This window comes from Hyaena hyaena, unplaced genomic scaffold, assembly GCF_003009895.1.
Source record: "Hyaena hyaena isolate Hyena2069 unplaced genomic scaffold, ASM300989v1 scaffold_708, whole genome shotgun sequence".
NCBI lineage: Eukaryota > Metazoa > Chordata > Mammalia > Carnivora > Hyaenidae > Hyaena > Hyaena hyaena.
Window position 1 is genome coordinate 449,441 of NW_024081341.1, and position 23,888 is coordinate 473,328.

Sequence of the window (23,888 nt, forward strand, 5' to 3'; positions counted from 1 at the left end):
TACTTACTGGTGTTTGAGGTAATATGATAGATTAAACACCAGTGTTTTACTCTGTTTGCTCCCCGAATCCTATTGAGATGAAAGTAAAAGAATAAAATCAATGTAAATCAACAAGGACAAGACAATGAGGGAGGAAATAAAGGAGAAAAGAAAGGTTGACAAATGTTTGGATGAGGTGAAGCAGATGGAGGAGAGACAATTGACTTAACCAAATACTCTGGGATCTTGAAATTTTAAGATATGAAAAGAACGCCTTTTTTTTTTTTTTTTAAAGGAATGAAAACCCCTTTAATGACAATTCATAAGTGTTAGCTATGGGCTGAGTTCTGAATGCCAACCACTTATATTTGCTGTATTTGTTTCTTTGTTTTTTTTAAAGGCTTCTTTTTTAGTTTCTTACATTTGATTTTTAAGTAATCTCTACACCCGCCATGGGGCTTGTCATATTTGCTTCATTGTTTATTTTATTTTTCTTGTGGTACACATGCAATTCAACTGTCTCCTTGCATAACGTGGGGCACCTGTGACTTGAAGAAGCCCCAGTTTGTAACTTCAGAACAGACATGATGAACCATGTTGATGCGTGTGTATGCGTGTGTATGCATGCTCACTGTGTGAAGGCGAGCTGAGCAAAAATGGGGGTGCCTAGCTGCTGCGTGCAAACATTGTCTTTTTCTTTTCAAGGTGGAACCTCCAAAGTGGTCTTGTTCTTGTATCTCATCTCAAAAGCTGAATTTTTTTCCCGAAATGTGGTAATAAAGACAGAGCTTACTGAAGGTGAACAGTTTGTGGAAAGTCTCAAGAATCGGAGGCTACACAGATACAGCAAAACGTGGAGCAGACTTGGTCGTAAAGCTGGGGGTAGTCAGGTGATAATCTGTTTAAAAAGATTTCAGTTTCTCCTTCTGGACCTTCTGTGGAAAGCCCCAGCTCCTCCCCCAGCCACAGGAGAAGGAAGTTTGAGAGGCCTTCTCTCTGAGGCTATTTAATTTGCATCTCAAATTGGACTCCTCAACCCCTTTCCTCACCCAGCTCAGAGATCATGGGCCACTGCCCACCTCCCACTGACAGATGGGTAATTTAAGAATTCTTCTCTGGAGATATAGAATGACCTCAGAGAAAAAGCCTATAGACGCTGATATTTGGGAAGGCCACAGTGAAAAAAAAAAAAAGCTACGGAGAAACCCACTGTGCAAAGCCATTTGGGAAAAGTATGAGGAAAACAAATAGAATCAAAGATTATGTAGGGAACCCTGTGATTAATATCTTCGGAGACATAAGGGAAGACATTGTAAGATGTTTTGCAAAAGGAACAGATTCATAATAATAATAATAGTATTATTTATTGAACATTTACTATGTACCAGGCATGTATGAAAGCGAACTTTACCATCATAGCATCCTTTACTCCTCATTTAATGCCTATGAGTTGGGTACCATTATTTCCTCCATTTTACACATGAGACAGCTGAGGCACAGAGAAGGCATGGAAAGTGTCAGATGTTATACATGTAGAAAGGAGTGTATACTAAATATATTGAATCCCTGCTTTTAACAACTACCTCATTTATAATGCCCTCTGAGAGAGCCTTTGAAAAGAATTCTTGGAAAACTCAATGAAAAACCATGAGAAAAAAGTTATGAAAAACAGAGGATCAATATAACACACATATACAAACAGGAGAAAATAAAATGAAAAGAATTATTCTTTGTTTATTTACTTATTTATTTATCTTTGAAAGAGAGAGAGCACACGCACATGTGGGGGAGGAGAGAGGGGCAGAGAGACACGGAGAGAGACAGAATGCCAAGCAATCTCCGTAGGTTATCAGCACGGAGCCCAGTGCTGGGCTCGAACCCATGAACCATAAGATCATGACCTGAGCTGAAACCAAGAGTCAGATGCCCAACTGACTGAGCCACCCAGCGCCCTGGAAGGAACTACTTTTAAATAGCATAATAACATTTCCTGACATTAAATGAAATGAGTTTTCAGACTGACTAGCCTAACGATAAATGAACAGAAAAAGAGATTTGCAAACACCCATCATAGCACAATTTTACAATTCTGGGAATGAAGATAAGACCCTAAAAACGTTCAGAGAAAAGAGGTTACTTACCAAAGATTGGAGTTAAATATGGCGTCAGATTTCTCAACAGTAACCCTGGATGCTGGAAGTCAATAGAGCTATGCCTTCTGAAATTTGAGTGAGAATCCTTTATAGCCTAACATTCTATATTCAGCCGAATCATGAATCCAGTGTGAGACATAGAAACACGATCCGGCAGCAAGTGTTACCTATGGAAGGGAAACTGAGGCCCAGGTGGGCAAGAGCCTTCATTTTCACCATACGCCATTTTGTTCTGTTTGTTTGCCCTATGCTTATATTATATTATTCAAATAAGTTTTTTAAAAGCCTTTTTAAATGGTCCTGATAATGACCTGGATTTGGAAGCCACCCATCTTAATTTATAAAGCTCTTGGGTGATGCCTTGTTCTTCTCCAGTCCTCTCCCGCAAGCATGAAGTACACCTGTTCTGGAGGCAGGGAGAAAAGAAGGTCAACCGGAATCTGTTTGCACGGCTGATGCAAAGATCATCAGGAAGACAGTCCTTTGGCACGCCAAGGCCAAAACTCATCATTAGGCCGTTGAATGAATACATGAGGGAATGAATGAATAAATGAACATGAAGCAGCCGTTTGAGTCATCTGGGTGGGGGTGAGTAACAGGAAGAGAGCAAAGTTAGGGGAAATTACTTGGCATTACAAATCCTCCCTTGAGGAGAACTGACATGTTCTTCGGGGATATATCCTGAATGTAGGAAGCCAAATCGCAATTCTGGATCTATTCTTGCCACCTTAATGTGAGAAGCTGAAGTCTGCTTTAGCTGATTTATCTGCATGCCATATTAATAGCATACAGATCAACGCCCAGATTTTTAATTGCCATTATCTGTCTCTGGGAGAAGCTAGCTCTCTGTTTCCTGTGAAGCGTGAGCTACTCCCAATTGTAATTCTACTCACACACCTGATGTAAGAATATTAAAGCTCACTGCAGTCCTGAAGAGCTTATCTAATACGCTGGTTATTTTTAAGCCCTTTAAAAAGAGTTGGTGTTAAATGAATAGTAGGATGAATATGGTCCCTTTTTAATGAACATAGTAGTAAGAATATATTCCAAGCACATTAGTTGAATGATCACAGGTCGGTAGCATCAGCCTCTTGGAGAAAGATTAAAATATTCTTTAATGTTGGATATCAAACATCGTACGGGGAATTACTGCCTTTCACATTCCACCTGACACAATCTCTGAGGACGGTTCCTCTTCCCCACTCCCCCCGCCCCCCGCAACACACACCAAGATCAGGATGGCACAGGTTTTATAAAAATTTCCCCATGATAGGGCGCCTGGGTGGCTCAGTCAGTCAGGCATCTGACTTTGGCTCAGATCATAATTTCATGGTTCTTGAGTTCAAGTCCCATGTGGGGTGAGCATGAACCCTACTTAGGGCGAGCCCTGCTTCTCTCTCTCTCTCTTTCTGCCCCTTGTGAAATTCCCTCTCTCTCTCTCTCTCTCTCTCTCTGCTCCTCACTCACTCACTGTCTCTCTCTAAAAAAAAAATTCCCCATGACATAATTCCTGGAAAATGTATCATCAGAATAATATGAAGATTATAGTTTACCTTCTTTGTAGAGTATAGGCAGTCTGACATCATAATCTTTGAGTTGGAATTTTGGTTCTAGCTATTGTTAACCCTGAAATCTTAGCAAATTAGTAGCCTCTTTGAGTCTCAGGTTTTATTCTGTAAAATGAGGCAAAACCCTGCCTCATAGGGTTAAATAATTAAGGGAACGATTAATTCACTAAATGATTAAGTTAATGTTTAAGTATATATATATATCACACACATACACAAACACACATATATACTTTATATATACACACACATATATACTCCTTAGCATACAGTAACTGGCATATAGTAAGCATTTAATAAATGCTAGATATTATTAATATTATAAAATATTTTTATAATTTTCATAGTACTTTCAGATAAACTAATACTAAACTATAATTCCCATTTATTCTGCATAATAAAACTCAAAATACATGTGGAGAATTATGAAATCTGAAAAGCGCTGTGCAAATATAAAAGTGGTAATTCCAAACTTATTATTGCATTTCCATAAAACAGAATGAAAAATTCATGTCAATATCTACTCTTAAGGGATGTTGTGATTACCAAAAAATTAGTGAATTGTTAAAGCATTTTTAAGTCTATAAGACAATCATTATCATGTGAGTGGAGAGGCAGAGGAAGTTATTGTATAATTTTTAAAGCTTTTATTAAGGTGTGTGGTAGGCAGCCTCTAAGAGTGTCCCTAATGATTCCTGCCTCCTGGCAATCCCCTCTCCTTGAATCTGGGCTGGAATTATTTGATTGCTTATAACAAATAGAATATGGCAACAGATGTCCCCTCTGAGTTTCCATCTTAGGCACTTTTTGTGCTCCCTCTGGATCACTCCCCCTGAGGGAAGCCAGCTGCCATGTGGTGATATAGCCGTGCAGAGTGGCCCACATGGTGACCCAGACCTGCCAACAACTACATTGTAAGCTTACAAGTGGATTCTCTATACCTCAGTTGAGCCTTCAGATCAGACACAGCCCCATCCAACAGTTTTATTCCACCTCATGAGAGACCCTATGCCAGAGCTGCCCAGCTGAGCTATGCCTGGATTCCTGACTCCCAGAAACTCTGAGATAAGAAGTGTTGGTTGTTTTGAGCTGCAAAGTTTGGAAAAGAGTTTGTTATGCAGCAATAGATAATTAGTAAAAAGTGTAATACATAAAATGCACAATTTTAAGTGTACAGCTTGATGAATTTCACAAAACGAACATGTCCATACAGGTGCCCAAGTTAGGAAATAGAACAGGGACACCTGAGAGGCTCAATTGGTTAAGCATCCAACTCTTGATTTCTGCTCAGGTCACAATCTTGCTGTTTGTGAGTTTGAGCCCCACATCAGGCTCTGCACTAATGGCCCAGAGTCAGCACCTTAGAAGCCACCCTATGTTCCCTTCCACTCATCAACTCTTCCTCTGAGAGTAACCATTCTCTGGAATTCCAACAGCATAGATTAATTCTTTGTGGTTTTGTACTTTACATAAATAGAATCATGTAGTATGTACTCTTTTATGTTTACCTTCTTTTGATCAGCATTATATTCATGTCTAGTTTCTTAAGGGTGTCCTCTAAACTGTCACTGTTTAATCACAGTATTTAATCTACTCCAAATAATAGTAGAGTGTGAGTACATATATAGCAAAAAAAATGGGAACATAAGTAGAGAAATATTGAGAAGCAATTCTGTATGTGACCAAGAGTAGAAAAGAGGAAGAAAAGCTTTGAGGGACTCACAAGAATACTAACATAACCCTAGATCCATAAAATTTTTGTTAAATATGTATCCTGGGAGGCAGTATAATATATGGATGTATATGTACAGTATGATGTATGGATGTTAGAGTTAAAATTGCTCGGTTTGAACTGTGACACCACTCCTTACTAATTTTGTGATCTTGGGCAAATTCATCTCTCTGCGTCTCAGTGTCTTTGTCTGTAGAATGTGGGTAATAATAGTGCTTACCTTATAGGATTGTTGAGAAGATTAAAAATGGAAATGACTATAAATCAAGGAGCACAATGCTTTGCCCATAATAAGCATTCAGAAATTGCTAGCTATTGTTAATAAATGTTTCCATAGAGGGGTTTTAAAATATACTGGATATGGCAAATGTGTCATATCTATCATTTTTTCTAGTGTAGGGAATGATTTCCCTGTGAGTGGCTTCCTTGATTCTTTTTGTTTTGTGAACCTTGAAAATAAAATAGCCAGTTAATTTATCAGCAAGATGGGTTAATAAAGGAATAGCAGAAGAATTGCAGTTTAGGACATGCAAACCATGGTGAACCATAGGCATACCCAGACAACAAAGGAGAGGAATATTCTTTTATAGAGGAAAGAAGACAGTTGGGAGGGGCTGTTTGAAATGAAAGTCCATTGGACCCAAGAAAAATTAGGGGTTGTGGCGACTTCTCATTGGCTGAGTTGCAGCGGTTCTCATTGACTGAGTTGTTGCTGGGCAAAGAGAAAACCTTCCTTCTTCCTGCTGGGATATGTAAAGTAAGCTTTGAGGAGTGGTACCTGCATAAGCATGTCCCTTTCAAAACTTCCCAACTCCATTTTGATTGAAGTTTTTTCTTTATTGATTTTCTTGTACAGAGATATAAGGGGTAAAGAGAGAGGAGTAAAGAAACCAAGTGAGAGGAAAGGGTCTTTATTCATTTTCAAAGTTTCATGACTCTACTCTCTATCCCCAGAGAAAGTGACTGAGGGAGAAAGAGATCTTCTCTTTGAAGATCATCTTCACTTTGTTACTAGTTTTTATAGGAAGATAGATGGGAGAGATAATGGCTGAAATGATGCTTTAATTAATCAGTGGATTTTTATCAGCATAATCTCAATTCTCCATTACCATGAAGCCCTAACAATTAACTATTGCATTCTCAATAGTACGACTGTGTCTATTTTTAATTTCCTCCCTCTGTTCAAATCTCTCTGCTGAAGGTAATAAAAGATTTAGATATAGAAAGAGACTTAGCATTTGAAATGAGACAGAGGCTATAAATAGACATGTCAATGAAATAGGTTAGTGAGGGATCTAATTCTCAGAGTCTCAGAATCAAAGGCTCACATTCTTTTCCTAGCTGTGTATCGACACTGACACACTCGTAAGTTCTCTGCACAGGTGTGCCTGTGTTTTCCTACATATGTAAATACAAATACCCGTATGGAAAATGTTACTAGCATGTTCCTGAGGACAGAATTCTGAGGGATAACAAGTGTATTTCTTTTTTTTTAATTTTTAAAAAAATGTTTCATTTATTTCTGAGAGAGACAGCATGAGCAGGGGAGGGTCAGAGAGAGGGAGACACAGAATCTGAAGCAGTCTCCAGACTCTGAGCTAGCTGTCAGCACAGAGCCCGATGCAAGGCTCAAACCCATGAACCGTGAGATCATGACTTGAGCCGAAATTGGAAGCTTAACCGACTGAGCCACCCAGGCGCCCCAACAAGTGTATTTCTTAACAGCAGAGTGTCTGATCCCTGTGGACCAGGTCAGTATCCTTTCCCTGACTATTGTTACTAGATATATCAGGATAAAACTCTTGCATGATCAACAGTCAACCCCCAGTCGGTAGGATCGTGACACAGCTCACATGCTGTTTATGTGGTATTACTGCCCATTCTGTGGGAACTTGTCAAGACCAAGGGTCCACGGTGATGCTCCAATCTGTCAAGTACTGAGGTCAGCTTAGCAACTGGTTTCCCAAGCAGTCAAGCTGCCGTTTCCAATTTTTGGAATGCCATCCGCTCATTTATAACTGGCAAAATTCCAATCTATTCTTGGGGCACCTGGGTAGCTCAATCGGTTAAGCATCTGACTTCAGCTCAGGTCACCATCTCACTATTCGCAAGTTCAATCCCCATGTCAGGCTCTGTGCTCACAGCTCAGAGCCTGAGCCTACTTCAGATTCTGTGCCTCCCTCTCTCTCTGCCCCTCTCCTGCTCACATTCTGTCTGTCTCTCTCTCAAATATAAAGTAAACATTAAAGATTTTTAAAAATTCCGATCTCTTCAATGCCCAGGCGAAATACTTCCTCTTCTATGAAGCCATCCCTGATCACCTTGGTGATCTTCCTCCTCTTAATTCTCTTACCACTTCCTGACCCTCACGTTGATATTGGTCACACACTGCCTTGAACTGGGTGTGCTGACTGCCTGTTTTGTTTCTTTATTATTGTGATCTCTTCATAAACAAAAGACAATGTCATTGATCTTTGTTTCCAGCAGCACCTAGTATGGTAGCAAGAATGCCACTCATATTCATCGAACAACTGTGCACTCCTAGTTACCCCCCTCTGGGTACCCACTATTTTGTCAATGTTTCTTTCTTTTCCTGGCACCCAGAATCTGAAGCATTGAGGATAAGGTGTTTGTTTAAGGACATTCTCTAGAAGTCAGTACCCCTGATTATCCTACAACATAGAAGTCAATATCCCTAAGTATCTCATGATTATACAATAATAAAAAATTTGACCCTAACAGACCTCAATATCTGGGAATAGTTTCACTATGATTTCAGATTCTCAGTGATAATAAGAGAACATGAAACATTTGATAGTTTCAGCAGAGTAGTTTTATTTTTATTTTTTTTACAAATAGTTTAAATTTGTAAAATAGTTTTTTTACAAATAGTTGTCAAGTTGGTTTCCATATAACACCCAGTGCTCATCCCCACAAGTGCCCTGCTCCATGCCCATCTCCTCCCTCCTCCCCCCACACTCATCAGTCCTGTTTGTTCTCATCATTCAAGAGTCTCTCACGGTTTGCCTCTCTCCCTCTCCCCCACCATTTCCCCCCGTCTTCTCCCCCATGGTCCTCTGTTAAGTTCCTCCTAATCCTTCTATACGTGCAAACATATATTTGTCCTTCTCTGCCTGACTTATTTCGCTCAGCATAACACCCTCAAGGTCCATCCAAGTTGCTACACATGGCCAGATTTCATTCTTTCTCATTGCCATGTAGTATTCCATCGTATAGATAAACCACATTTTCTTGATCCATTCATCTGTTGATGGACACTTAGGCTCTTTCCATGGTTTGGCTATTGTTGAGAGTCGCAGACTAGTTTTAAATATGAAATTGTCTGGAAGGCAAGACAATGACCTTCTGCAGCCCTTCCCAAGTTTGAGAGTATAGATTACGTGTAACATTCCAAGACATTCCAGGATTTTGTAATTCGGTAAGCTGCTGGCTTAGAACAAAGCCTAAACGTCAAGACTGAAACGACCAGGGCGCCTGGGTGGCTCAGTTGGTTAAACATTCGACCGGCTCAGGTCATAATATCATGGTTCATGGGTTTGAGCCCTGCATTGGGTTCTGTGCTGACAGCTCAGAGCTGGAGCCTGTTTCAGATTCTGTCTCCCTCTCTGCCCCTCCCCCACTGGTGCTCTGTCTCTCTCTGTCTGAAAAAAAAAAATTATTTTTAAAGTCAGTTGTGATTTAAAAAAAAGACTGAAAGGACCTTGAGAGGTTTTTTTGCTGAGTCCTCAGTCCTTCTAAACCATCTGTGATGGGTTTTTGTTCCTTCCCTTTGTCTTTTTTTATTGACTCTCTGCTAAAACAGTATTTCACAGCACCTGAGTATTGATTTGCTTCATAATACATTCTGCGATTAAAATAAGGTTTTTGGTCTCAAGGTAAACATCCATTTTGGTTGGAAAACGTTAAAATCATGAACGTAAGCTATTAAAATAGTATATGCTTCTATTTCCTTGATAAATTTCCTCTCAAACATCTGACCATATTTTCTGATTTCTGTTGCCCTTGAAAACTAAATGTGTACCGTTTGAAATTTAGTATATAATCACAAATGGCAACAAAGTGCTTATCAAGCTTAAATCCAAGGTCATCTACAATTCTTTGCCAATTATAATCCTTCTTACTGTTAGAAGGAACTGCATTAAGGAGGAAGCATGACTAATCCTAAGTAAATTCTGCCCCCTTGTGGATTTAAACATCCACAGATAGGAAAGAAGTGCCCTAACTGCTTGGGTCAGTTCCCTTTAATTCTTCCACAAAGCACTTCAACAATCTTTAAAAGCATTGTTAACAATGAGACCAAACTAGATCATTTATATAAATTGCATAAGAGTTGATTGATGGTGACAAAACACACTGACAGATAATAGTATACATTTTATCTTATACTTTGCATCCCATTCAGCTAGGACAGTCCTTGAATATTAATATGTCAATTAATATTTAATACAATATCATAGTTAGAAAGGACTTTAATATTGATTCAACATCCATGTATAAGGAGCCCTTTTATAGCCCCTGACGTATCCCCACTTGAAGGATGCCAGTAATGGAAAATCCACTAAATGAGGGGCACCTGGGTGGCTCAGTTGCTTAATCATCTGACTCTTGGTTTTGGCTCAGGTCATGATGTTGCAGTTCGTGAGTTTGAGCCCTGTATCTGGCTCTGTGCTGACAGTGCAGAGTCTGCGTGGAATTCTGTCTCTCTTTCTGTCTCTGCTCCTCCCCCACTCACTCTGTCTCTGTCTCTCTCTCATTCATAGATAGATAGATAGATAGATAGATAGATAGATAGATACCGCTTATTCTCCTGTCAGACAGAACTGTAAGAAAGTCTATCAACATATGAAGCCCAATGGAATAAGTCTTTTGTAAGAAAACCATATCACTTCAGAACTGGAAAGAGGTATTGGAGATCTCCCAGTCTATCATTTTATGGTTGGAGCTATTATGCCATCAGGACCCAATTCTACCTTCTAGAACACCCAACAAGGAACAATACTTGTTTTGTAGCCTTTTAAAATGTTGGAAGGTCATTACCAGGCTGCCCCTTAGCCCCCCATCTTCCTGACTTTTCCTCTATAATTGTGTCATCCCTTCCTCATCAGACTTTTTCAGACCCCATTATTTGATCACAACGCTACAGATGCCAACATTTTTGTCAATGCCCCTGTCAGCATGCAGCATCTATGATGCTCCAGATGTCTTCCTGCTCTGTGCTTGTGTCAAGCTGTAACTTCTAAACATTTGTTTCTATTAAATGTCGTCTCATTTTTGGCTCAGGATCTCAGCTAGTAAGATAATTATATATCTTTTTTAAAATGTATTTATTATTTGAGAGAGAGAGGGCGGGGGAAGGGGGTGCAGAGCGAGAGGGAGAGAGAGAATCCCAAGCAGGCTCACGGCTGTGAGATCATGACCTGAGCCAAAACCAAGAGGTGGACGCTTAACTGACTGAGCCACCCAGGTGACCCAAGATAAGTATATATCTTTTTATCTTATTGCTTTACATTTTAGAGAGAGAGGAAGCACATGAGCAGGGGAGAGGGGCAAAGGGAGAGAGAGAGAATATTAAGCAGGCTCCACACTCAGCATGGAGCCTGAAGCAGGGCTGATTCCACAATCCTAGGATCTTGACCTGAGCTGAAATCAAGAGTCGGACCCTCAACCGACTGAACTGCCCAGGCACCCTAGATAATTACATATCTTAGTAGTACCCAGTCAGACCAGCTCTGCCACTCAAGCTCTGTGCCATCCACACTTAATCTACATCGTCTCTGTGTTTCCCACCAGCCAATTTCAAGGCAAAGGCAATGACCTTTGGTGTGGGAGAGGAAATAGAATAAAAACTGGAGACAGATTCGTGTCCCCCACAGTGCCACCCATCAGCCATGTGGCCTCAGCTGTGGGGTCCTCAATTCTCCCTTCTCTAAAACATAAGTGACGATATTAGCTCCCTGTGTAGTCACAGGTATCATGGGAGATAAGGCATTTGAGGGAGCTGAGCTAGATAAATGTAAAGTATTGTTAATAATTAGTTTTCAAATGGTTTGAGGGAGGAGAATGTTTACCCTCTTTGCATTCCCAGTGCTATACTTGATGGGAAGATCTCAATCCAGTGGGTTTATTTTAATTTTTTAATGTTTATTTTTTTGAGAGAGAGATCGAATGCAAGCAGGGGAGGGCCAGAGAGAGAGAGAGGAAGACACAGAATCTGAAGCAGGCTCCAGGCTCTGAACTGTCAGCACAGAGCCCAATGTGGGGCTCAAACTCACAAACCATGAGATCATGACGTGAGCTGAAGTCGGACACTTAACCGACTGAGCCACCCAGGCACCCCTCAATCCAGTTTTTAATGTGTATGAATACATATGCTGTACATACTAGACAGTTTCCACAGAGGAGAGGGGAAGGGAGTTGATAATTTTTAATCCATCTGTGTTTAGTCTGAAGCTGTTTTCAGTTGCCTTCTATGGTGTGAGGCTCTCCCTTCCCCTCTTCCTCTGACCTTCCACCACAGCTCAGGCTCTTAGGCTCCTCCTTCACTCACCCCTCCCCCACTCCATCCTCCTGTTCCCCTCCCTCTTCCTTCCTCACCCTTCTCCCCTTTCTCTCTATTTCATCCCCCAAACCAATGCACAGACTGGAGAGGGGGAGGAAGTTCAATGTCTGGCCCTCTGACCCAAGCCCACCTCTCAGGCTGCCACCTGGGTCCTTACACACACACACACACACACACACACACACACACACACACACCACTAATTTTAGGGACTCCAGGAACAAATACTCACCTCTGGGGGGAAACAAATACGAAGTCACCCGCACTTTCAGATGCCTGAAATTCCACTGATTACCTGCCAACTTCACGGAGTTAGCTGTAGGCTTTCTCTAAATATCAAATACATGTTTGTGTTTGAGAAGACATGAAAGCATATTAGTTGCTTAATAGCTCACAGTGAATGTGGTTTTCCTTTCCCGAAGACCTCATAAAGAGAACTGGCCCAAGAGATGCTGGGGTTGAACTGGGTGTGGGTTGGGAAGGCAAAACATACAGAAGAGAGACTTCCCTAGTTCTCTGTGAGGGGGCTTATAGGAGGGGACAGGAGAAGACGGTGCTGCCTTCTGTTCGAGTTGCCCTTACACCAACTCAGGTCTGTGCAGGAAAAGCATGTCTATCTTTCCAGAACTATCTCAATCCCACCTGTCACCAGAACCTTCTTTACCCGCTCGTGTCAGAAATGATCTTCTAGGGGTGCCTGGCTGGCTCACTCAGTAGAGCACGTGACTCTTCATCTCTGGGTTAGAAGTTTGAGCCCCATCTTGGTTGTAGAAGAGATTACTTAAAAACAAAAAACCTTTAAAAACATGAGTTTGCATATAGTATTATTAACTTTCTTAGGTGTGATAATATATTATGGCTATGTAGAAGAATGCCCTTCATTGTGGGGATTTTTTAATGTTTACTTCTTTATTTTGAGGGAGAGAGTGTGAGCAAGTTATGGAGGGGCAGAGAGAGAGGGAGAGAGAGAGAATCCAAAGCAGGGATTCTCTGACTCGGGGCTTGAACTCACAAACCGTAAGATCATGACCTGAGCCGAAATCAAGAGCTGGATGCTTAACCAACTGAGCTACCCAGGCGCCCTGAGAATGCTCTTAGTTCTCAGAGGTGCTCGCTGAAACGTTTAGAGGGTTAATGTTGTGCTATCTGCAAATTACTTTCACCCAAAAAAAAAAAAAAAAAAAAAAAAAAATAGAGAGAGAGACAAAGCAAATATGGCCGAATACTAAGTTATCAAGCAAAATGACTTCCAAACTCCTCACCATCCTGCGTCATCTCCTCAGCATGGTCTTCTGGTTTTTCTTGTCTACAGTATGTAGAATAATGAATAATAATAATTACCATGTGGTGAGTAGTTACCATATACCGTGTGTCAGTGCTACACACTTTACCTACATCAGATGTAATCCTACAACAGGCATTGATGTTTTTCTTCTCATTTAACAGTGAAGAAAAAATTAATTTCCAGAGTGGTCAGGAAATTAATTGGACTTATGGGCACCATTTAAGTCCTGGTCGATCTGACTTTAAAGTTTATGCTCTTTCTGTTACACAGTGCGGTATCGTGAATTGTATGGAGTGTTCCAGAAACAGTCAGGAAGGCACATGCCTGCGCGCGTGCAAGCACACACACACACACACACATACCACCACCACCACCACCACCCCTACAGAATTGTATGTATGTCATTAGTCTACAAATCAGGAGGCCTTTGGGTGAGTCACTTCTCTCTAAGCCTCGGTTTCTTGATCAGTAAAATGAGAGAAATTGATTTAAACATAGCCAAAGACCTTTTTATTTTTCTGATGGACATTTGCTAATTTTGATTCTCATGAGGCTTTCTGGAACATGTAAAGGGAAACACAAGAAACTTCTCTTCCCATTCAAGTAAGTAAAGGTCCATTGAAAAAAGTACGATCACTGAGTGGAAGGAGGTACTTACCCACCGCAAGAGCCCATTGGTGGGGGGCCCACTGTACATTAAAGGGTAGAAGGGCACAGCTCCTGTACCTAACATCAGGGAGTTACTAACTGCGGCTCTCTAACTTTGTTACTTGCAAAATACAGGTCTACAAAGGCTAGTAAATAGATCAAGTCTTAAAAAAAAAAAAAAAAAGAACCTATCTATCATTGACCTGTGCACCAAGCACTGTGGGCTCTCCTAGGTGGAGGCACCGGGGAGTGTTGGGTGCCCATGTGGCAATGGCAGTGATGGGCCATCCATCCTTGGCAGGGAGTGAGCAGGCAGATTTAACTTGAGATCTTAGGGCAGCTTGCACCCTGCAGGCATCAAGGAGTATCTGAGAAACTGAAGAATTCTCTACTAGGGAAATAAGAGAGAAGTAGGTATTTTTAATGTAGCATCCTAGTTTCTATTAAAAACTATCCTGACCATGTGCCTCCTTGCACCCATGAGAACAAGATGGGTTTGAGCAGCTCTCTCTAGAGGAGCCATCTTAGAAGGTTTGCCAAGTTCTTGCTCTTGCCGTGTCTGCTCAAACTGGCAAAATTGTCTGTATGTCATCGGTCTGATCCAGAAATACGGCCTCCATAGGTGATGGAAACACAAGTATGTGAAGAACATAGGCTTCGTGTAGTCGGACTGCATGAATTTCCTTGAACGGTTCATCCAAGATATCTATCTACCTGACAGCAGAAACGATGTAGCTCTTTGGACATAAAAATGTTTAAAGGCTCTGATTATGACTCTTTTAATGTGAATGGAATAGTCAACTGGTTGTAGAAACCTCGTTTTTAAAATTTACTGTTATCTCAATGGATTCACCTTCAAAACAGGTGTCTTGTTTCCCTCAGTTATATAAAAGTATTTAGGCTGAACAACCGAACGTTGAAGGAAATCTTGAAGGTTCAAGAGAATCTTTAGTAAATGCGCTTTAAAGAATAAAACCTTAAACTGATCTTAGCTGAAGGTACGCAGCCATCATCTGAGGAAAAGAAAAAACTAAAATCCTGGTGTGCCTGGGTGGCTCAGTCAGTCAAGCGTCTGACTTTGGCTCAGGCATGATACAGTTCATGAGTTCAAGCCCCGCATGGGCCTCTCCACTGAAAGCTCAGAGCCTGGAGCCTGCTTTGGATTTGCTGTCTCTCTCTCTCTCTCTCTGCCCCTCTCCCACTTGTGTGCTCTCTCTCAAAAATAAATAAACATTAAAAAAGAAAGAAAAAACAATAACCCTTCCAGTAGAGAAAAGCAGGGGAAGGGAACTGACTACATTAGGGGAGAGACTCCTATGCACCATCACACTGCTGGGTACCTTACCTCTTGGTGAATTCCCATTATGCAGATGAGAACGCTGAGGTTCACAAAGGGTAATTCTCCCAAAACTCAAGCTCCCAAAGGTCCTGAGTTGAGTGCCTGAGTTGTATGCAGAAGCCTTCCTTTAGAGAGAGCCCTAGGTGTCCAGGACTGCCTCTTGCACCCGTGCACACAGAGAAAGTTTGCGCTCCTGCTACCTTCCAGCGCCTCCCCACCACCCAGGGCCACGAGTGTCCCAGACACCCAGTGGAGACTTCAGCTGCCCCTTGAACAACACCAGTTTGAATCGTGTGGATCCACTCATATGTGGATTTCTGACAGTACTGTACTGTGCAAGCATTTTCTCTTCCCTATGATTTCCTTAGTATTTTCTTTTCCCTAGCTGACTTTATTGCAAGAATACAGCGTACAATACATATAACATATAGAATAGGTATTAATTGATTGTATTGTCGGTAAAGATGTCCGTCAACAGTAGGCCACTAGCAGTTAAGTTTTGGGGGAGGCAGAAGTTGTACATGGATTTTGGACTGTGAGGGGCACCAGTGTCCCTAACCCTGCATTGTTCCAGGATCAGCTATATCTCTCTACTAGCGGTTCTGCCACTAACACTCACTCTGTGTCTTTATTTTTCATTTCTCTGGGCTGTAGTTTCCTCCTAAGTTAGGTTTTTGATGATCTCTTAAGCGATTTTTTTTAAAGATTTGTAACTTTTTTTTTGTTTATTTTTGAGAGAGAGAGAGAGAGAGACAAAGTGTGAGCAAGGGAGGGGCAGAGAGGGAGGGAGACACAGAATCTGAAGCAGGCTCCAGGCTCTGAGGTGTCAGCACAGAGCCCGATGCAGAGCTCGAACTTACGAACTGCAAGAGCATGACCTGAGCTGCAGTCAGATGCTTAACCGACTGAGCCACCCAGGTGTCCCTCTTAAGGTTTTTCTTAACGATGATGAATTCCTTCAATGTCTGTGAGCCCAGGGCCAGCTCTTCCCACTCACCCACTGGGCAGGGAACACATGCTTGGCAGTCCCCTTACACACTGCCAAGCTTGAGAATTATACGTAGAGCCCAGGCCCCTGTCTGCTTAGGCTACAGGACACAGGTGTGTGTGGCGGGGGGGAGGGGAGGGTAGTGGCAGAAGGGTGGGAATCACAGAAGGAGAAATTTGAGAAACACACAGGGATCCAGGTGACCCCCTGAAGTCTGGGGAGCTGAGGTTCAGGGAGAACCAGAGGTGCATGCACTCTGATCTTGAGATCAGACTTTACCTCCTTGGTAAAGTCATTTGTATTCGCTGGCGGGCCCCCTCCCCACGCTGCTGTATGTAATTCTGGATATGGTATAAATAGAACTTGGCAAAACACACCACCCACCACTTTGTTCCTTTCCTTTTGGGACAGCAACCAAATCTGAGCCTTTGATTCCCTCTAGTGGCTCAAATCGGCAACTTTCATAGTTGTTTCTTTGCATTTATTTATTTATCATATAGTGCCTACTGTATGCACCAGATTGGTTCTGGGTTCTCTAGCTTCGCCAGGGGTGTGGGATGCTGGTTTCATTCGATCGCTCTTGTGTCCAGTGGAAAGTGAGCACGGGTAGAAGCCAGAGCTCCTTCTTAACAAGCTTAGCTTAGTGCAATGCCAAAGAACTAATCTCCTTCTGCTCTATAGGAAGTGTGCTTTGTGGGGACTGAGGGGGATGGGTTTTATATGGGTTATTCCTGCCTTTAAATGAGTTGTAGGACCTCAGGGCAACTCCTTTATCCCTGGGCCTCAGTTTGCTCATGGGTGAATGAGTACACAGGTTAAATTCAGGTCAATCCAACAACTATTTATTGAGCACCTGCGGTGTGAGAGACCCTGAGCTGAGTGCATGAGAATGTAGCGGTGAATGGTACCTAACCTCAAGGAGCCTACAGGCCAACGGGAGAACCAGATATCCTGGAAGCCGCATACGACACAGGGCAGATGCAGCACATATTGGCTGTCAGAGCCGGAGCTTTGCAGTGAGACAGATCTGGGGTTGAGCCCCTGATCTGTCCACTTTTAGCTGTGTTACCCTAAGCAAACTGCTAAGCTCCTCTTCCTGTTTCATCCATAGATTTGGATAATAACGCTTTCTTCATGGGGATGAACACCCAGCGTTCAGCCAAACCACGCAAAGTGCTCACAAAATGGCGGCCACTCTCAATGCAGTTTAAGTTCTAAACAGAAACAACAGAAACCTTGGTTGGAATGTCAGTGAAACTCTAGGAGGGGCTTATCCTGTTGGTTCTGAAGACCCCTTCTTATACCCAACAGATTTCTGTGGTCTCCTTTCTTTGCTGTGGAATTTGGGAGTCCACCTGCTGCTTCTCTCAGGGTAGATGCCTCTGGGGGTCCAGCCCTGCGATGTCAAACCAATCTACCCCCCGGAGAGGGAACTACAGTCTCTTTTTCCTCTTTTCCTCTTTTCTTTAGTTTCTAGAGCCTGTTCTGGGAAGGACGCCAACCCCTGCCTTTCCTTTGGTCTCTGTTCTTATGGAAGCTTCTGCTAGTAAAGGAGAGAAAGTCCAGATAACACAGTTGTTGACCTGAGTGGTTGCATCACTGATAAAAAAATCAATAAGGTAGACAAGAGTGTAATTTTGGGGGCTATGGCAGATACAATGAATTCCGTTAATGAAGGGGCAAGTGTGAGATTTTAGAACTTCCGGTACTTCTGGTCTAGGTTTCTTCCAACACCTTGATTTGCCTCTTGCCTGCAGAACACCCAATGATTAATACTTGTAATATTTGCTTCCTGTATGTTGCTATCCAGTTTCTGCCTCACTCATTAGAGGCTCTTCTCTTCCAGTGTCCTTCCATGTTGGAACCTTGGGGACCCACACTGAGATCAAGAGAGTGGCAGAGGAACGGGTCACCTTGCCCTGTCACCATCAACTGGGGCTTCCAGAAAAAGACACGCTGGATATTGAATGGCTGCTCACAGATAATGAAGGGAACCAAAAAGTGGTGAGTATACACCTGACCAGACCCCCTGCCACCCCCCACTCTCCTCCTCACCCTCCTATGGTCACCTTCCCTCAGTCCTCCCGTTTTCGGTTGAGTCGGAAAGGGCTAGAATTGCTCTTTCATCTGGCTTATAGTTGAAAGACTCTAGATACAAACATTAGAAACAAGAAAAGGTATTTGGGTCTTAAAGAAAAGAGATTCTGTGCTCTTTGGACAAGCAAAAACTACTAGAAAGCCCGCTACCATTTGCCCAAGGAGGGAATCTGCAGTATTAGCGTCTTCCCTGAGAAAGGAGCTAAGATGCAGCGGCTTGACTCCCTAGACTCGTGGCCAGAGCCCCAAGTCTATGGGGTTCCTGTTAGAACCTGTTCCTGTTCCTTTCTGACCTCTGAAACCATTGCCACCTGCCTACATTGAAGCTTTGCACATCATGAGTCCCCAGCTCTTGAGACTGTATAATATGACAAACAACGTACAATGCGGGACAGGACTGAAGATGTTAACACATAAATAACTGACCAGCAGAAGAACTGATATGGGTTCTGGAGGTGGAAAATGAAGATGCTGGCCCTGGGCCTTCAGTGCCCAGAATGGGGAGGTCCGTTGGTGTTTATGTGCTTTGGGGCAGTGTGACCAGAACTTGTAGTGCTTTGCTCCCACTGATCCACTGAGATGGTCTCCACTGAGTGTGAGAACTAAGTAGCTACTGTATTATCCTGTCTGACTTGGCCACATTCAGCCTCCGTACCTTTCTTCAACCTGGCTTTTCTAGCATAACTCTTCTTCTTCTTCTTTTTTTTTTTTAATTTTTAATGTTTATTTTTGAGAGAGAGATTGACAGAGTGAGAGCAGGGGACTGCGAGATGGGGTCAGAGAGAGAGGGAGACACAAAATCTGAAGCAGGCTTCAGGCTCCAAGCTGTCAGCACAGAGCCCGACGCGGGGCTCCAACACACAAACTGCGAAATCATGACCCAAGCTAAAGTTGGATGATTTACCGGCTGAGCCAGCCAGGGGCTCCTAGCATTAACTCTTCTTATTCCATTTACCCACTGACTTATTTTTAAAAATTCTTTTGGTTGAGGGGCACCTGTCTGTCTCCATTGGTGAAGCGTGCAACTCTTGAACTCGGGGTTGTGAGATTGAGCCCCACGTTGGGTGTAGAGGTTGCTTAAAAAATAAAATATATAAAAAAAAAATCTCTTGGTTGAAAGTTTTGTGATTTAAAAAAAATCACATAAAATAAACCAGGGAAGCAGACTTTAGACTTTCCTTCCTTTTCAGAACTTTACCTCTTACTCTACTAAAAAGTGAAAGGTGTCCTTTCTTCTCCTTTGTCTCCACCACTGATTTCATACGATAGTTTGTGCTGAGGGAAGCTTTTTCGTATCATTTTTTGATAAAAATTTTTAAAATCTTTATCTACTTTTGAGAAAGAGAACACGAGAGCAGGGGAAGGGCAGAGAGACGGAGACACAGAATCCAAAGCAGGCTCCAGGCTCTGAATTGTCAGCACAGAACCCAACATGGGGCTCAAGACAACGAGCTGTGAAATCTTTACCGGAGCTGAAGTTGGACAGTCGGTTAAGCAGGCGATCCTACAGAATTTTTTTTTTTTTAGAGAGAGAGTGTGCAAGCAGGGGAGAAGTGCAGAGGAAGCACTCAGCACAGTGTCCCAGAAAGGGCTTAATTCCATGACCTTGGGATCACGCCCTGAGCTGAAATCAATAGTTTGATGCTCAACTGACTGAGCCACCCAGGTGCCCCGAAGCTAAGATTTTCACTAAAAAACAAAAACAAAACAAAAACCCATATCCAAGATAGTGGTTGGATTTTAGCTCCTACATCACTTTGTCATTTTGTTCTCATAGTACATCATCCTGAGACTGTCTTCTGTAGAGCAAGGTCACCTTAACCTGAGCATATTTATTCCAACAGGTTCTTAGTCAACTGTAGACATGATACTCTCAGTTCTGAATGAAGCAGATAAGAGCCACGTCCACTAATAAACATTAAAAAAATTAGTCCACTCATCTAACTTTTAGCCAAGTGTTTTCATTCACACTTTTTTAAAAAGGTTGCTTGTTTATGTAGCTAAGTGAATATAAGCCTTAGACTTTTTTAAAAAAAATTTTTTTAATGTTTTATTTATTTCTAGGAGAGAGAGAGAGACAGCATGAGCAGGGGAGGGTCAGAGAGAGAGGGAGTCACAGACTGAAACAGGCTCCAGGCTCTGAGCTGGCAGTCAGCACAGAGCCCGGCGCGGGGCTCGAATCCACGAACCGTGAGATCATGACCTAAGCGAAAGTCGGACGCTTAACCGACTAAGCCACCCAGGCGCCCCTAGAAGTTTTTTTTTTTTTTTTTAATGTTTTATTTATTTTTGAGAGAGAGAGAGAGAGAGAGAGCGTGAGTAGGGGAGGGTCAGAGAGAGAGAGGGAGATACAGAATCTGAAACAGGCTCCAGGCTCGGAGCTGGCTGTTAGCACAGAGCCCGACATGGGGCTCAAACCCACGAACCTTGAGATAATGACCTGAGCTGAAGTCGGATGCTTAACCGACTGAGCCACCAGGTGCCCCAAGGCTTAGAAGTTAATTGTCAATTAGAGCAGGCCACTGATATGGCTTTAAGCAGGCACAGTTCCCTACTTGTCTTCAATTAATACTCCTGTTGCGAGACTTTTTCCCTCAATACCCGAGATTTGCTGTCTTGCCGCTTCGAAGAATGAAGAGGTGGACACCGAATGGGCAGCAGGCAGAAGTTTATTAGAGTACAAGATCAGAGAATAAGAAGAGTATGAAAGCTCTCTTTACAGAGAGGGGGGCATTTGAAAGTGAATGCCCGTGACAATAGACAAGAGTCTTTGTTTTATGAGGTTCTGTCGCCACTCCCCCCCCTTCCCCCACTTCCTTCCCTCTCAGGTCACACCCTTACTGACTTAATACCTCTAGGTGCCGGGTGGTGCATTCCTGATTAGCTCCAGGGCATTGTAGGAGAGGTGGTCTATGTCCCTATCCTTGTAGGTCATATGTTTTATTGTTAGGTCTTTTTAGTTAGGGCTTTCATTGAATTCCTGAGGGAATGGGGGGGGGGGGGTTGGGGATGGAGGTGGTGTCTGTTGCATTTTTTTTTTTTAATGTTTATTTCTGAGAGAGAAAGTGTGTGTGTGTGTGTGTGTGTGTGTGTGTGCGTGTGTGCGAGCGCGCGCGCAAGGGAGGAACAGAGAGAGAGGGAGTACAGAATCCCAAGGAGACTCTAGGCTCTGAGCTGTTGGCACAGAGAGCCTGATGCTGGGCTCGAACCCACGAGCTCTGAGATCATGAGCTGAGCTGAAGCTGGACGCTTAACCAACTGAGCCACGCAGGCATCCTGGTGTTGGTTACATTCTTAAGAGGAACTTAGACCCAGGGAAGTCTGCTGTGGTCAGATACTCCCAGCATTGTTCCAAAATATGTGTTCTCTCCCCATACCTGCCCCCCAGGAACCTCAGGTCCTATCCTTTCCCTCTCTGCCTACTGAATTCTATCTTTTGCTATCATACTCCAAAGTAAGGATGGTCATTTATTCAGTCATTCAGATTACATAGATTTATTTAGCACTTACTACATGCCATGCGAGACACTGGGACAAGATATTGAAGAAGATATCTAAGTCCCTGTCTTCATACAGCTTACAAAGCAGCCATTCCATAATTTAAAAAAAAAATTTTTTTTAATAGAGCACTATTAGCTACTTTCAGGTTCAAGTCTGTTTAGCACATATGATCTCCTTTAATTTAATCCTCAAAACGAGGATGACTAGTCCTATTATGCAAATAAGGAAGGAACCACATACTGCACAGGTACATATACAGAGTGAGAAAAATGCGTAAGTTCACCCATTTTGTGGTTTGAAATGAGGCAGTGCAATGTCAGTACCTGGGCTCTTAACTACTAGTACGTTACCTTCATAAATAATTTGAAATGATAATACGTGCTATGTAGGAAATAAGGAGAATGTGGGTGGGAAGAAAATTATTCCAGACAGAACTAATTCTGCCAAGGCCCTAATGAATGCTGGAACAAGGCTTGGCACTATTGCACGTTCTAAAAGTTCAAAAAGCAATTTAGGTTAAATTGAATAAATCTTGGATTCCCACTATCCACGTACTCTGTCATGAAGGAGGTAGTTGAAGAGATAAATGTGTAAAGTGACAATTTGACATAGATCATGATAGAGAGAAGCAGAGTGTTCTAGATGAACAGAAAGGAGGAGCCACTGGCCAGGATTAGTTGGAGGAGGGGGAAAAGTCAAGGGCAGCTCCCTATAAGAAGTCAAGGCTGGGGCGCCTGGGTGGCTTAGTCGGTTAAGTGTCCGACTTTCGCTTAGGTCATGGTCTCGCGGTTCGTGGGTTTGAGCCCCGCGTCGGGCTCTGTGCTGACTGCCAGCTCAGAGCCTGGAGCCTGTTTCAGTCTGTGACTCCCCTCTCTCTCTGACCCTCCCCTGCTCACGCTGTCTCTCTCTCCCTCCTAGAAATAAATTAAAAAACATAAAAAAAAAAAAAAAGAAGTCAAGGCTAATTTGACTTCTGGTAGAAGGCCCTGCCCTGAGGACCTCCCAGGAGCTTAGACACAAAGGCTGGAAAATTCTGGGAAATGGTAAAGTAAGCAGCTAGCAGAGGTGGAGCTCAAAATGTGAGCACGCAGACCAGAACGGGAAAAAGGTCTTGAGTAACATGCTAGGGAGCTCAGATCCTTGTCTAAAATGTCATAGAGCTTCCGGAAGGATTTTAGGAGTGAAAGGGACATATATCATCTTAGATGATCACTCTGGCCCTGCATGGTGCCACACTGATTTAAAGCAGCCTCGAATGGAAGCAAGTTCAGTTGAACAATTTCCAGCCATACAATAAGGGCTTAAACAATAGCCATGGGTAGTTGGAATATCAAGATGGGCATAATTGGGCAAATTTAGTGGGCAAATTTGCCAGCAAGTCTGGAATGTGAGTGGTGGAAAACAAAATCCGGGAGGGGCTGGAATGGAGGTGGTGCCTGAGGTAGGCTAGCCAATGACTTAGACCCCAAGTTTGGCTTTGCATTTCAATCTGAGCAGAATTGGCTCCATCCCTTTTGTCTTGGATGCTCAGATATGCAGGAAACACTAGGGGGCCGGTAGGCAGTGGGGGGAATATTTGAATTTCAGTCCATGTAGGTGGTATGGCGGCTAGAACTCTGGAGCTTTCCTACTGGTTGAGGGATGGAGACATAGTTAATTTCCAAGGTCACAGTGACCACCTCCCTCAGCATCAGTCAGGAACACACATTGGAGACCTTTCCCTTCTATTTTTCAGATGAAGAAATTAGGACAGAGATGTTCTAATTCTCCTGCCAGACCTCTCTGGCCCATCCTTTCTCCCTTTCCCCCTTTTCTTTGATACTGAACAGGGAAAGCCCTGATGAGAACCACCGAGAGGGGCCTCCATCCATTTCTGTTCAGGGCAGTTGCACAACGGCTGTGCGGAGCCGGTGCCAGAAAGCTGAGCTGCTCCATCTGCTCCATCAGGTCCTAACAAATTGTCCTCCTCCTCTCTTTAAAAATGTGCTGGGAACGGGTCCACCAGGAACGTCAGAAGA

The 23,888-nt window shown here is 42.8% G+C and overlaps 1 protein-coding gene across 1 annotated transcript in view; it reads left to right on the plus strand.

Moving 5' to 3' along the window:
• The window catches only part of LOC120220581 (CXADR like membrane protein), a 108,186-nt gene that overhangs the window by 65,082 nt on the left and 19,216 nt on the right, over positions 1–23,888 (plus strand). The window contains 1 exon segment of the mRNA XM_039217700.1: positions 18,119–18,276. Coding sequence (XP_039073631.1) covers positions 18,119–18,276 — 158 coding nt within the window.